Source organism: Monodon monoceros, unplaced genomic scaffold, assembly GCF_005190385.1.
Source record: "Monodon monoceros isolate NGI ecotype Baffin Bay Population unplaced genomic scaffold, NGI_Narwhal_1 Super_Scaffold_4, whole genome shotgun sequence".
Lineage (NCBI taxonomy): Eukaryota > Metazoa > Chordata > Mammalia > Artiodactyla > Monodontidae > Monodon > Monodon monoceros.
This window is the reverse complement of record NW_021703781.1, coordinates 22210121-22223641: the sequence shown is the minus strand read 5'-3', so window position 1 is coordinate 22223641 and position 13521 is coordinate 22210121. Positions and strand designations below refer to the sequence as shown.

Genomic DNA, 13521 nt, shown 5'->3' with positions numbered 1-13521 from the left:
GTCTGTTTCTCTCTCCCCAGTGCAAGAACTATATCAACCAGTATTCGGAAATTGCTATCCAAATGGTGATGCATATGGTAGGTGGCAGGGGAAGCTCCTTGTTAGCATTTTTCTTTGTCTCAAACTGTGATTTCTAGGATTTTGAAAATTATATGGTTTAGTTTCCCTTTTACCTTTAAGTACTGAGTTGGGCCAAAATGAGCCCTCTTTGACCAGCAGACTGTCCACCTGCAACTCAGTACCTCCCCCTTGCCTTCCCCAGGTAGGGGAAAGGCTGAAGTAGCCTGACCCCCGGGACTGCCCTGCTGGCTTCCTGGTGGTTTGTTTGCCGGTGCATATGTGAGCTGGCCATCAGATTTCTAGCATCTGGCTTTCATTCTGGGACCCTTGGGAATAGTTTGCTCTGTAGCTAGGCCAGGCCTGAGGATTGCTGTCTTCCAGCCTGAGCTCTGAGGGGGGAGCATCCGCCTCCCAGAGCTGGTCCTGCACTCTGCAGCCGTGTTAGCTGTAGCTGCTGCTGGAGCCCGTAACTCCTGCACTTGCTTCTCATGCATCCAGGGGGTAGGGGCATTCCTTCATTATTAGAGGTAGAAAATATCCAGAAAGCACAGTGAAGCCAGCTCGATCCATGCAGCAAACTATACAGGGCAGGGAGGTCTGAAGGCATCCTTACATGGGGAAGATGCACTGGCCTCCTGAGATCTGATCTGCAGTGGGTGAGGGGTGAGTTGTCCTTTTTTTCTCTGTCATGCTGACTTCCTAACTATGTTGAGACTGGCCTACAGTCCTTGAGTTTGTTCTCCTCAGGGACAAGTAGATACACATGCGCATCCCTGTTTTTTCCCTTCCCTTAAGATAGGTAGCTAAGACTGGAATTGCTGAGTCAAAGGGCAGGGCTTTTAATAACACAGGCTTACCTCGAAGATACTGCAGGTTTGGTTTCAGACCACTGCAGTACAGTGAATATCACAATAAAGTGAGTCAAACGAATTTTTTGGCTTCCCAGTCATATAAAAGTTATGTGTATACCACACTGTAGTCTGTTACGTGTGCAGTAGCATTAGGTCTAAAGAAACAATGTACATACCTTAATTAAAAAATACTCCATCGCTAAAAGCCATTAACCATCATCTAAGCCTTCAGTGAGTCATAGCAGTAAAAAGTTGAAATATTGTGAGAATTACCAAAATGTGACGCAGAAACATGCAGTGAGGAAATGCTATTTATTGGAACAATGGGGGCCAATAGACTTGCTTGAAGCAGGGTTGCGACAGACCTTCAATTTGTAAAATCTGTGAAGCTCAATAAAGTGAGGTACGCCTGCATCGTCAAACCAGCCTTCCAGGCTGGCATTCGGCCACCTGGGGGCAGATTGCCCTGAGACCTGGGCTGGGGATCCGTGACCCCTCCGGGTGTATTAGATATTCGGACACACGCCCCTGATTTGAGCAGCCCTGTGTCTTGTTCCCAGCCGCTCATCCCCAGTCTGAGGTGAGGGCCTCGCAGGCGTGGTGGGCTTGGCTTCTGAGCAAGGAAAGCCCCTCCTAACGTGTTTTCTGGGGACCTGCTGCTCAGTGTTTTGCCGTGGCGTGTTAGGGGCATGGGGATGGTGCACCAACAGGCTTCTGGGGGCAGCGTGGTCTGACCCTTGAAGGAGAGAGTAGCTTTCAGGGTCCCCATGTGCATGCAATAGTAGGAACAAGGTAGGTTGCTGATAGGTGACCGGAAGGGCATTTCACCTAAACTTCTGGTGACAGACATCCTTATACCTGGTTAACTGCTTGATTATTGTTGTTTTAATTTTTTCTTAACTGTTGTGTCCTTTCCTTTCTCTCATTTTTGTCATCTCCGATTTCCTGTTTTTTTGTTCAGCAGCAGGATCAGGTATGTGCTGGGAATTTGCTTGTAGTAGTGGGTCTGCTGCTGCTGCTTGTTAATTTTGCTCATCTTTTTTTTGTGCGGCATCGTCAGCTCTGACAGATAACAAGGAAGGATTGGGAAAGGCAGGCTCCCTCTCCGTGTTAATAACTTGGCTGGCAAGGGAGCTTCCGCATCTCTCCCGTGTGATTCAGCACTGGGAGGGGCCAGGGGCCTCACTTCCCCTTCGGGGGGCCCAGCAGATGAGGCCCGCAGAGCCTTGCACTCTGGTCGGAATCGGCGCCCAGCCAGCCACGTGCAGGCCACCAGTGTGGTGGGGAACCATCGGTGGCCTCAGCTTCCTTCAGTGCAGGCCTGACTTCAGTGGGACACCTTGTTTCTGTCATGATTCAGGAGAGCGTTGCATGTCATTGGTCGTGTTTTTTCATCGCCCCAGAAATGCTTCTGCTGCATGAGCAAGTCATTTGCAGATAGCCGGCAGACTGTTCCCCTGTCTGTTGGGTCCAGAGAACTGGAAACAGTCTCTTGATGATGGCTTCTGCCCCTCTGGGTGACGGGGTCCTTTGGGTTCTGGAGCCACACGAGACAACTCAGGAGCCAGGCCACTGGGGGCAAAACATGGGGACCGAGCCCCCAGACTAGACTTACCGAGCTAGTGCCCTTTCGGGGTTGTACTGAGCACTGCCCTCCTTTGAGTACTGGCATCCATTTTTAGAATTAAAGATTTTCAAAGGCATTGTCAAGTCTAAGAGGAGAGGACTTTGGTGGAAATATCTGAATTTTCACCTAGGCCTCAAGGAGTTAGTGCAGCAAAGCTGATCTGAGACAAAGCAGCCACACCTCCTCATGTTTGTCCTTTTTCTAAAAAGCTTTTGCTATATCTTCCACCCCTTTCTGATTTTTGCCCGCTCTTAAAGCCTGCCAGAGATAGGATACTTCTAGGATATACATTTCAGAATTCTCCAGCCTTATTTAATTTTAGAGCCTTCCGCATATTAAAACAAGATGAACCATAGCCATGAGCTACTCTTTCCCCTTAACAGAGCCCGTTTTAGCAATCCTGTTCCTGCTGCTTTATGATTTGCCGGTGGGAGCAAATGCCATCAGGCCAGAGCTAGTTGCATTTGTTTACAAAGTATACCAAGTGTGTATACTTCACTTGCTCTTGGCCATTGTCGTAGTGAAATGGTCAAGATGTTGTCCAAACTATCTAGTTCTTCTGTGGTTTGGTATCTGGAGGGGAAAGGGGATCTGGAGACCTTGTGACTTGAAAAGATTCATGACATGGGAAGACTGGGTTTTCGTTTGTAGTGTGTGTGTGTGTGTGTGTGCAATTGTGAACGTAGAATGTGGCTTTTCGAAAAGCCAGTATTTCCCCTTAATGTATAATTTTAAAGGGTCCTGCTACTGAAAGATCCGGTGTGGTCTTATTTCTAACACATTTGGCTTTCTGTTAGTTTATGGGCATCGTAGTTCTTCCTCTAGAAAGAACATGTAGCTTATTACTTCCTCCTCCTGAGGGCGAGCCAGCTCAACTGAAAAACAGACCAGGTGTCCTTGGAGTTGATTCGATTGCCCTTGAAAGGTGCCAGGAGTTGTGCTTCCCTGGGTGCTCCCCGGCTGGAGCAGATAGCAGTTCTGTCTGATCACTCTTCAGAGCTTTGCATGACCTCCTTCCCCATGTGGAATTGGTACATCTGCATTTGCACAAGCCCCTTTAGATTTAATGTGGGCTCTTTGCCTGTCTGGGGGGCAGTCAGCTTTGACACTGGGTCTAGGATGTTCCTCCAGCACCCCGACTTTGTGTGTAGAGCGTGGGACAGGGGGTGGTGGGTTTGGGCCTGTCTCTCACTGCTGCTTCTGTGCTCTTTTTAGCAACCCAAGGAGATTTGTGGGCTGGTTGGGTTCTGTGACGAGGTGAAGGAGATGCCCATGAAGACTCTGGTGCCTGCCAAGGTGGCCTCGGAGAACGTCATCCCTGCCCTGGAGCTGGTGGAGCCCATAAAGGTACCTGGTGCCGTGGTTTTGTGATGCCCCGCCACTCCACATTGTCACACCCTACAAGGCACACGCTCATTTTGGCTCCCTGCTTGGCTTTTTTTTTTTTTTTTTTTTTTTTTTGGCCGTATGCTGGCCTCTCACTGTCGTGGCCTCTCCCGTTGTGGAGCACAGGCTCCGGATGCGCAGGCTTAGCGGCCATGGCTCACGGGCCCAGCCGCTCCGCGGCATGTGGGATCCTCCCGGAGCGGGGCACGAACCCGTGTCCCCTGCATCGGCAGGCGGGCTCTCAACCACTGCGCCACCAGGGAAGCCCTCCCTGCTTGGCTTTTAAAGGTATTTGAGTTTGAGACCATTAGTTTACAGTATCCCCTAAATTGATGCAGCGCCCCCTACCCTCGTACATTTATCTCCTTGGTCATAAACCCTAGTGCTCATGGGATCAAGTCTACGTTTTTAGCACACCATTCGAAATCATTTTTCAGTGCCCGGCTCCGACCGAACCTTTCTGATGTGCTTTCTGTGGCCTCGCCCACCTCCTTTCCCATGCTGTGGCCGTGGTACAAACTTGATGTTTCCAGGACAGGCGCCCAGCCTATGTGATGTCTTATCACATGGCACGTGTGTGCACTTCTTGTTCCAGAACTTTCCATGTCAGTGTCACTTGACCTTTAGCTGTCTCGTCTCCTCCTGTTGTCTTCTCTCGGCACGTGTACTGTGTGGACCACACAAGGGTTGTGTCTGGCAGAGTCGGAAGCGCTGCTGCCGCCCCTCCTGTCCAGTCGAGACGCTCAGAGGCTCTGGCCCACCTTGCTGACTGAATTAGTGGCTGGAGAAGATGGAGAGTTATAGCTTTTACTCTAGCCACATGTGATACTTAAAATTTAAAGAAAAAAGTTCGGTTCCTTGGTTACACTGGCCACATTTCAGGCGCTTAGTAGCAGACTCGTGGCTAGCGGCTGCTGTACTGCGTGGCACGGCCAGAGAATGTTGCCACTATCACAGAAAATTATGTTCAACGGGATTGTGTTATCAAAGGTAGGCTCTGGAAAAGCAATCTCAGGCGCTGAGACTTGAAACGCAAGAGCAGACCCGAAACATGTTTAAAACGCTGTCTTCTAAATAGTAGACTAGTAGTGAATCCTCTCTCTGTTCTGCTCCCCCATTCGCCTCCCCAGAATGAATGCTGAACGATGAGGCGATTGCAACCAAACGGACGTTGAATGGACAGCTCTTTGGGGTTGGGGGACAGTTTCACTGCTTCTGTTCCTGGTTTTGGGGTGGTGGTAGAGGACTGGGGAAAGGGACAGGTTTCCCACCATCTAGGAGCAGCAGGGACTGGGGCTTGGACACTGGGAGGAAGCCACACCCCATTCTGAATGCAGCAGGGAGTGGCCTTTGTGTGACGCTAGCCCGTCCTGGCCTCTGCCCCACTCCTTTAGAGGAGCAGGACCAGGGAGTGAGGCGAGGCCCTCAGTGTTAGTGTTCTTCTGCCCTTTCAACAGAAGGATCCGGTCCCGGCGAAGGCTGATATTTACTGTGAGGTGTGCGAGTACGTGGTGAAGGAGGTGGTCAAGCTGATTGACAACAACAGGACCGAGGTACGTGGATTTCGGGAAATGCTGCCATCGCAAACGCTCCTGGCCCTGGAGCCAGAATGGCCTGGTGGGAGGACCCAGCCCGAGAGCTGGGCTTGGCCCTTGTGGGTATGGGACACCAGCCCGGGAGTCTAGCCTTTGAGGGAGAAAACAGCACCTTGCTGTTGGCTCCCTGGTCACATCAGCATTTTCAGAGTCTCTCCCACCCCACGCAGCCTCCCATCTTCTCACATGAGCCTCTCTTCTTGTGTTTCAGGAAGAAATAATTCATGCTTTGGACACCGTGTGCTCGAAGCTGCCCTCGTCCTTATCCGAGGAGTGCCAGGAGGTGGTGGACACTTACGGCAGCTCCATCCTGTCGATCCTCCTGCAGGAGGCGAGCCCTGAGCTGGTGTGCAGCATGCTCCATCTCTGCTCCAGCCGGGGGCTGCCTGCGCTGACCGGTGAGCCCAGTGCGCGTGAGGCCGGCCGGCCCCTCTCGGGTTAGGGAGGGCCTTGCCAGCACTGAGCCTGTGCTCTCTTGCATAGCACACGTGATGCCGCGGAAGGACGGTGGCTTCTGTGAGGTGTGCAAGAAGCTGGTGACCTATTTGGAGCACAACCTGGAGAAGAACAGCACGAAGGAGCAGATCCTTGCTGCCTTCGAGAAAGGCTGCAGCCTCTTGCCTGACCCGTACCAGAAGCAGGTACGCTGTGGGCTGCTTTCGGCCAGAATGTCAGAACCTGCTTGGGACATGCAGGAGCTGGGTAGCTCACTGAGTGTGCTGCTGGTTGAAGTTTTGAGGGAGAAGCAGCCATTTCTGCCTCTGGCGTGGAGTCCACTGAGATTTTCTTAAAGGTGCTCTGTTGGCTCAAGTGGAGCCACTAGGGGGAGAAGAACATGAGCAGGTGGGGGTAGGTGTGTCACCCGGGCGGGCAGGGAGGCCCTGGGCCCACTGGGCTGGCAAGGCCAGGAATTCTGGTAGAAGAGCATGGCCAGCGCCCCACACTCTGGCTGGGCCCACCTAGACCCACATTGCTGTTTCCCTAACAGTGTGATCAGTTTGTGACGGAGTACGAGCCCGTGCTCATAGAGATCCTGGTGGACGTGCTGGACCCTTCCTTTGTGTGCCTGGTAAGCGGCGTTGGGCCGGTATGGGTTCCTGGGCAGTGTGACCTGGGAGGTGCTGCATGGACCCTGGAAGGGCTCCTCTGAGATTTGGGGCCGGGGCCAGAGTCTGGGGATGGTGTGTGGGAGAACCAGGCGTGCAGGCCCCACCACTTGACTCAGCAACCCTGCCTTTTCTGGAAAGTGCTTATTAGAGCTCTGATTCTAGCTGCTTCTAGAAGCTGATAATCATCTCAGTTTTGAAAAGGATTAGCTGGGCAGACCTAATTCTTCCCCCTTCCTTTGACCTTATAGAAAATTGGAGCCTGTCCCTCAGCCCGTAAGCCTCTTGTGGGAACTGAGAAGTGTGTCTGGGGCCCGAGCTACTGGTGCCAGAACATGGAGTCGGCAGCCCTGTGCAACGTGAGTAGCTCAGCAACTGCTCCCCAGGACCCCCGCCAGGCAGGCAAGGCAGCTCGAGGGAGAACCTGCTCTAACAGGCTCCTTGGCAATCCGCTGTACCCTGTCTTTGGTGGGGAGCTGGGTGGGGGAGGGGGACTGAGGCCCAGAGGGGCAGTTAGGCTTACTTATGGGCACCAGCAAAAGCAGGGCTCACTGCATCGTTGTCTTTGAGGAGGGAGCAGTGGCAGTGGATGTTCTGCAGTGTCCTTTGCTTCCACTTTCAGCCTCCTGGTGACAGGGTCAGATATGCAGGAGGTCACCCGAGGGATTGCACAAAGCCCATCGGGTTCTTGCACGAGGCCTCATGCCTCTTGGGTCCCTCTTGCCCTGGCTGGCGCCCGGCCTGAATCTTCACCCAGGGCCCAGCGGAGCTCTTCTTGAACGGCCCGGGAGTTGGCTCCTGGCTGGGCAGCCACTGCGGGGTGACCCGTGCTGCTTTCCTGGGTGGGGACGTTTCGGCTCAGCCTCTGTTACTTAATGTTCCTTTTTGTGCAACTTCTTCCTCGTGGGGGTTCTTCATGACCGGTAAGCCGGCGTCAGGGCCGCTGCAGGGAGGAGGGTGAGGCCCACCCTGCCGAGCCCCTTGCCCCAGCACCCTCACCCTGTAGCACCGTCAGTGGTGGAGTGCATTTCTGTCGCTCTCCTGGGTACCCGGGCCCGTTTCTGAGCTGGCCTGAGCTGATGTATACCTCTGACTCTTGGGTGAGGAGTTCTGCCTCGGGGGCCTCGGGTGTGTAACCAGAGGAAGGGGGTCCTACCTGCAGGGGTGCTGTTCATCCACTGCTCTGGACTCTTGCCTTATGAGTCCCCAAAACTCATGGCCACCTACTATCCCCGAGTTTAAATGAGATGCTGTCCCGGGCCTTTATTAGCATCTGGTCCATCCCGGCTGATCTGGGACAGGATAGCGGGTCCCACTTTTGGGTGCCGGCTGATGCACTCATGGGCCAGGGATAGCGTTTGTCACCTGCAGACTAAACTGTTTCCTCTCTCCTGTCAGGCTGTCGAGCATTGCAAGCGTCACGTGTGGAACTAGAAGGCACGGTCTGTCTTAGAGAAACTGCAGCATCTTTCCCTGCTTGTGTCTGGGGGAACGAACACACAGATCTGTTGGCTTTGTTGTTATAAAAACGATAGGAGCCCTCTCCCTCAGTCCCTTTCTTCTCGCCCTCATCTTAGCATCGCTGTCAGCAGGCCGCTGGCGTAGCTGCTTCAGTGTCCCTTTCCTCCCTGCTACATGGATGCCGACATACCGTACACTGGAGGTCTGTTGAGTCTGTCCCTGCATGGTGGTTACCCGGAGGAGACGGGGCTCTGGCTGTGGGCATGAGCCAGAGCCTCTTGACTGAGGTTGTCCGTCCTCCTGCATGGGCCTTGGGTGCTAAGGCCTCCGGAGGCCTGCTCTAAGCAGGGACCTTCCCGCCTCGTGGGCCTGCTGATCTGCCAGACAGAGGCAGCTTTATAGGAAATATGAGAGGCTCAGAATAATTATTAATTAGGCTTTTTAAACAAACAAACAATGTGGTTCTCACTGTAATAAATAGAGCTGCTGGAAGCAGCCGCTCAGGAGACCTGGTGGGGCCGGGCTTGCTACCGTTGGGTCAGCCTTTGATTCGGCTTTCCTGTCTTTCTTTCCTGGTTGATGCCGTGTTTGGAGTTCTGTGGTTTGGGGTGGGAGGGGAAAAAACCTGCATGAATATAACCTGCTAGCTCTTTGTGGAGGTCCTGGGGGCCTGCTTTTGTGCGTGTGGACAGTGGTGACTGCGTCATGCCTGCTCTTGTGTCCACCCTGCTGCTCAGCGCCCCCGTTGCTCTGGGCGGTACAGCCCCCTCCCCTCTGACCCCCCCCCCCCCGTAGATGGTTTTTCTGACCTGCAAATAAATGTGGATGACAAGCTCCTAAGCCTCTGGCTTCCAGGTAGAGGGGCTGCTGGCCTGGGGCCTCAGCCGTCGCCCTGCCTTCTCTCCAGTTTGGCTGCATCCTCTCCTCCACTTCCAGTTGCCAGGAGACAGCAAGACGTGCAGTTGCTATTAAATGAACTTACCGATTTTGTTTGTTTTGCACTAAAATTTCTGTGATTTAACAATAAAGTCTGTCAACCAGAGGCCGAGTGTTTCTGTGACACCTCAGCCAGAAGAGTGGCTGCTGCTGGGCTCCGAGGCCGTGAACCTGTAAGTGCCCAGCAGTCCTATGGCCCCGTTTGGCCAGAGAAAGAAAATGCCATCTGGTCCCCCCCGACACACCTGGGGCCAGCAGTGGGCAAGTGGTCAGGGGAGTGCCCCCAAAGGTGGGTCCAGAGCTGCCCTGTCCTTACCCCTGCAACCCGCCGGCCCAGCCCCACGGGTAGTTTACCAGAGCCAGAGTGAATTGCCGGTTCCTTGTGACTTTTTTTTTTTTTTTTTAAATTCAGACCATTCCAGAAACGTTCAGTGCGTATCAGTTGAACAAAACCAAGGGGAGAATATGGAGGGAATAACTTAATTTAAAAAAGGAATACACACGAACACTATATTCAAAACCCAAGGGAACATCAGTCGTCTCATGAGCCCGGCACGTTTGGAAAGCCAGTGAAACGGAGAGAATGCCGTTGGCTGACAATGACCATGTCTGTGTGGGGAAGCAGGGATTACTCACTGCCCCCACCTGGATGTCCGGCCAGGGATGTGGCAGAAATGCACTGGGACTTGAACTGGGGTCAGAGAGTCAAGGCCAGGCAGGGTGTGCCTGCTCTGGGCTCCCTCCCCGGTGCTGGATTCCTGTGCTGTGAGGCGGGCTGGGAGGGGAAGGGGGCCGGCTTGGCCTCTTTCAGCTCAGCCTGGGCTGAGGCCATCCTCAGACTCCTGGGCTCTCGGTGACCCTCCTTACCTCGTTCTTAGATACTCACCATTTCTGTCTGGTTTTCTTAAAAAAATAACATTTTATGAAGGTAAGAGATCAGATGCCGAACGAGCGTCTGGCAAAAGTGGAATCTGAGCAGCTGACGTGGGCCCTGCTTCTGGGCCAACCCAAGGCTGCGCGCCCAGAGCTGCCTGGGGAGGGCCCTCCCCCGGCCCCCCCCCCCCCCCCCGCCCGGAGGTCCTGCCCCTGCTCTCGCCCTGGGAGGGGTGGGGTTGGGCTGCTCATACCCGTCGGGCTCCCCCCATCTAGTCATAGCTCTGTGATCTCCAGGGGGCTCTCCACGATCACGTCGCGAAGCTTGTGCAGGGGCGTGGATTTGGCGGACTCGGTGCGGGCGTTGCGCTCGAAGGCGCTGGCCTCGGCGGCGGTCAGCGTCTCCAGTGAGCGGCCCAGGCCCTTCTGGTCATCCTCGGGCAGGCTGTTGAGGTCGGTAGCCAGCAGCGTGCCCGTGCTGCCGTGCATCACGTGGATCCCGTCTGGCCCTTTGAGCTCCGTAGGTGGCTTGTGGCAGAAGTGCAGGCTGCCCTGGCCGGGGCTGCGCTCCCCTGGCTCGTCTTCCAGCTCAGTCTGGATCAGCTGCAAGAGGCCGGGACCCGCACATGTTCAGGGCAGGGCCAGGCCCTGAGCAGGTGGATGGCCCCGAGTCCCACCTGCTATGGGCCTGTCGCCTCCCTGCTGCACACGAGGAACCCCGGGCTCGTGCCGCAGCAGGCCTGTGCGGCCTGTGGCAGTGTTTCTCGAACTGGGTACAAAGGGGAGCCATGGATACTTCTGGTGCTACAGATGTGTTCTCCGGAGCATGGGCTTCCTATGAGAATCTTTCAAATCTGTATTCACTTTGGTCTGTAAAGACCCTGTGACTGTGGTTGTGGCATCTGGATTTGTTACCACGTTGGCCTTAAGCAGGATCAACTCCTAACTGTGGCCAGCTGGAAAGTGTCCACAGTTGAAGCTGGAGGGGATTAATAAGGTAGAGCAGAGACTCACAAATGGCACTTTTTTGTCCTGTGTGGAGCTGTTCAGTTTTAGCTACTCCAGTTGAGAATATTGGCCCAGCTGGAAATCTGGGTTTTTAGATAAAGTCTGACTTTCTAAAGTGTTGACATATCACTGCAGGCAAATAAATATGTATATCCACTTGACCCTACAGCCAATTTCTTAAAATGATATCACCTCTCAAAGGTATCTTCCTGGGGCTCCTGAAGTCTAAGAAACACTGCCTCAACACCCACCCACCCCTGGGGAAGCCCGCTGTGGAGCCCAGATAGCAGAAGCAGAGCCCGCTGTCTGACTCTCTGAACCCCCACCTAGTGCAGTCTTGGGCCCTAGCTGCTGATCTCCAGAGACTCCGAGGAGGATGAACGAGAGAGAGAGAGAGAGAGAGAGAGAGAGAGAGAGAGAGAGCGCACCCCCAGGGCTGGGGCACAGCACACAGCTCCCGGCCCACCCGCTACCTCGGAGATGGAGGAGTGGCAGGAGGAGGCTTTTTGCACCATCCGCTGTGCAAAGAGCTTTTTGAGCCGCAGGTAATCCTCCAGGACCACCTTCAGCAGCGAGCCCTGGGGGAGGGAAAGTGTTAACCCCCAACCAAGGCCCTCCCCTGCCTGCGCCGCCCATCACTCACTCCCATAACTAACTCGGGTGGGGGTGACGGAAGGCACTCTGGGAGTGTGGGATGTACGGGCGTCTGATCCTAGGGTAGAGGACTGAGAGCAGAGCCTGGTGACGGCGGCCAGACAGAGCCCACGTGGGCTTGTGTCTCAGAGTCCCGGCCTCCAGGACGCTGCAGGCTGAAGCAGCTCCTTATCAGCCCGGGGCCCTGGCCCCTCTCTGCCTTGGTGTTCTTGCCCCCGTGGAGGGCAGGTCTAGCTGAGTCCCTAGAGGTGGAGAAAGCTGTTTCCCAGGATCCTCCCCACTCCCTGCATCCTCTGGAGCAAGTCCGAGCTCAGCCAGGGGTCTGGGTGCAGGAGCTGCGAGGAGGGCTCACCTTGATGGGCCCCTCCCGAATGATCTGGCCCAGCTTGGCAATGTTGTCATACTCCTGGATGGCCGCCCGCAGGTACCGGTCATCATCAGGCTTGACTGCTGCTGGTTCACGCCCAAAAGTTCCCTGGGGAGAGAGGGGGCGCGTTAGCTGGAGCTGAGGTAGACCGCGCATGCACACGTGCAGGGCAGTGGACCGGTTCCCCCCCAGCCAGCCAGCTCCTTGGCCAGCGATGGCAAAGAGCGTACGCTACCTCCACCTGTCCCTCCTGACTGTCCACCCCATCCCTGCCCCGGCCCAGGCCTGGGCTCACGTGGGTGCGGGTAGGGCTGCTCCACAGGTCGGCGATCTCACTCAGGTTCTCCGGCAGGTCATCCTCGTGCTCTGCCTGGGCAGCCAGCTCCAGGTTCCGGCAGAAAGGATCCAGCCACACGGGGTTGGCCCTGCAGGTGGGGAGTGGGGTTGACTCCAGGCTCGAGTGGACAGATGCCCTTGAAGTCTCGCCCCTAACCCCCACACCGTTTCCCAGGCCGTAGTTGTGCTTTTCACAGGACTGGGCCTTCAGGGCCGTGAGAAGCAGGGCCCTTGCCTGTGGTACCCGTGGGTGCGTCCTCCCGCCTCAGGATCCTGCTAGAACCAGGACAACGTGTCCATCTGGATCAGCTTTGGTGCAGAGTCCTCACCCTGTATCCGATGCCCAAAGCCTACGCCCCCTGGAACTTGGGACCCAGTCAGGGTGGGGAGCCCAACTCGGTGGAGAGAGAGGGGTACCCGGCCCAGCAGGGGGCGCCCCCACCCCAGGTTTCAGCCAGTCCATGATGGCCTCAGTGCTTGAGAGGCAGCGGGGACTTCACCGCAGCTGGGTCCTGGGTGGGTCTCCCCGAAGTGCACCCGGCAGGGTTCAGGGACACCACTTCTCACTCACCCGTCAAAGGAATACTTGTTGGTGTTGGGCATGTCCATGATGTCAACGAAGCCGCGATTCCCTGCAGGAGAAGGGTTGGGGTGTGGGGGGACGGGTAGACCCGGCTGGGGAGCTGGGCCTGAGCCAGCCCTATGGGGCCCGGGCTGTCACCCTAGGCCCTCAGGGGCCCCTCCTGCCCTCCCACCTCCCCACCCATCACAGCCCTCTGACCTGCCGAGCCAGCCACGATGGCTTTGAGCTTCCTCTTGTGTCTGGAAAGAAGCAGAGGGGCCGGTGAAGGAGGCTGCGGCTGGGCTGGCGTCTCAGGGCCTGATGGCCCTGCCTGCCTCCCTGACTGTCCCAGCAGCGGGGCTGGTCAGCCTGTCTCAAAAGGCAGGGCACGTAGGGGTCACTCACACGGTCCTGTAGTACCAGTTCATGAGGATGAAGAGCATGGCAGCCAGGAAGAGGAGAAGGGCCAGGACGATGGTCGCCATCTAGGGCAGCAGGGCCAAGCATGAGTGGCTGAGAGCACCCGGGGCAACAAGGGGACGGTGGGGGCGGTGTCACCGGGGGTACCTGCAGGGCGGACATGTCTTCGGGCAGCTGGACAGAGATGGCGGGCTGCACGTCTAGGACGTTGTAGTTCCGGAATAGATTCCTCAGCTGCTCCTTGTTTTCATCGATCATCTGGATCACCCTGGGCGAGGG

At 55.6% G+C, this 13521-nt stretch overlaps 2 protein-coding genes across 8 annotated transcripts in view; one reads left to right on the top strand and one right to left on the bottom strand.

Moving 5' to 3' along the window:
* Positions 1-9126, top strand: part of PSAP (prosaposin) — a 33775-nt gene extending 24649 nt beyond the window's left edge. The window contains exons 7-15 of one of the 2 annotated variants that reach the window (XM_029245129.1): positions 21-77; positions 1873-1884; positions 3754-3885; positions 5382-5477; positions 5731-5917; positions 6003-6160; positions 6508-6588; positions 6877-6984; positions 8024-9126. In XM_029245129.1, coding sequence (XP_029100962.1) covers positions 21-77; positions 1873-1884; positions 3754-3885; positions 5382-5477; positions 5731-5917; positions 6003-6160; positions 6508-6588; positions 6877-6984; positions 8024-8059 — 867 coding nt within the window. In that variant the 3' untranslated portion in view covers positions 8060-9126. The remainder of the gene's footprint in view (positions 1-20; positions 78-1872; positions 1885-3753; positions 3886-5381; positions 5478-5730; positions 5918-6002; positions 6161-6507; positions 6589-6876; positions 6985-8023) is intronic. The other variant, XM_029245130.1, reaches the window with a different exon arrangement.
* Positions 9127-10097: 971 nt separating this feature from the next.
* The window catches only part of CDH23 (cadherin related 23), a 443685-nt gene continuing 440261 nt past the window's right edge, over positions 10098-13521 (bottom strand). For 5 of the 6 annotated variants that reach the window (XM_029245124.1, XM_029245121.1, XM_029245119.1 and 2 more), the window contains 8 exons: positions 13390-13510; positions 13228-13307; positions 13042-13082; positions 12832-12892; positions 12220-12349; positions 11910-12032; positions 11377-11481; positions 10098-10498 (listed from right to left, as the gene is read on the bottom strand). In XM_029245124.1, coding sequence (XP_029100957.1) covers positions 10172-10498; positions 11377-11481; positions 11910-12032; positions 12220-12349; positions 12832-12892; positions 13042-13082; positions 13228-13307; positions 13390-13510 — 988 coding nt within the window. In that variant the 3' untranslated portion in view covers positions 10098-10171. The remainder of the gene's footprint in view (positions 10499-11376; positions 11482-11909; positions 12033-12219; positions 12350-12831; positions 12893-13041; positions 13083-13227; positions 13308-13389; positions 13511-13521) is intronic. The other variant, XM_029245118.1, reaches the window with a different exon arrangement.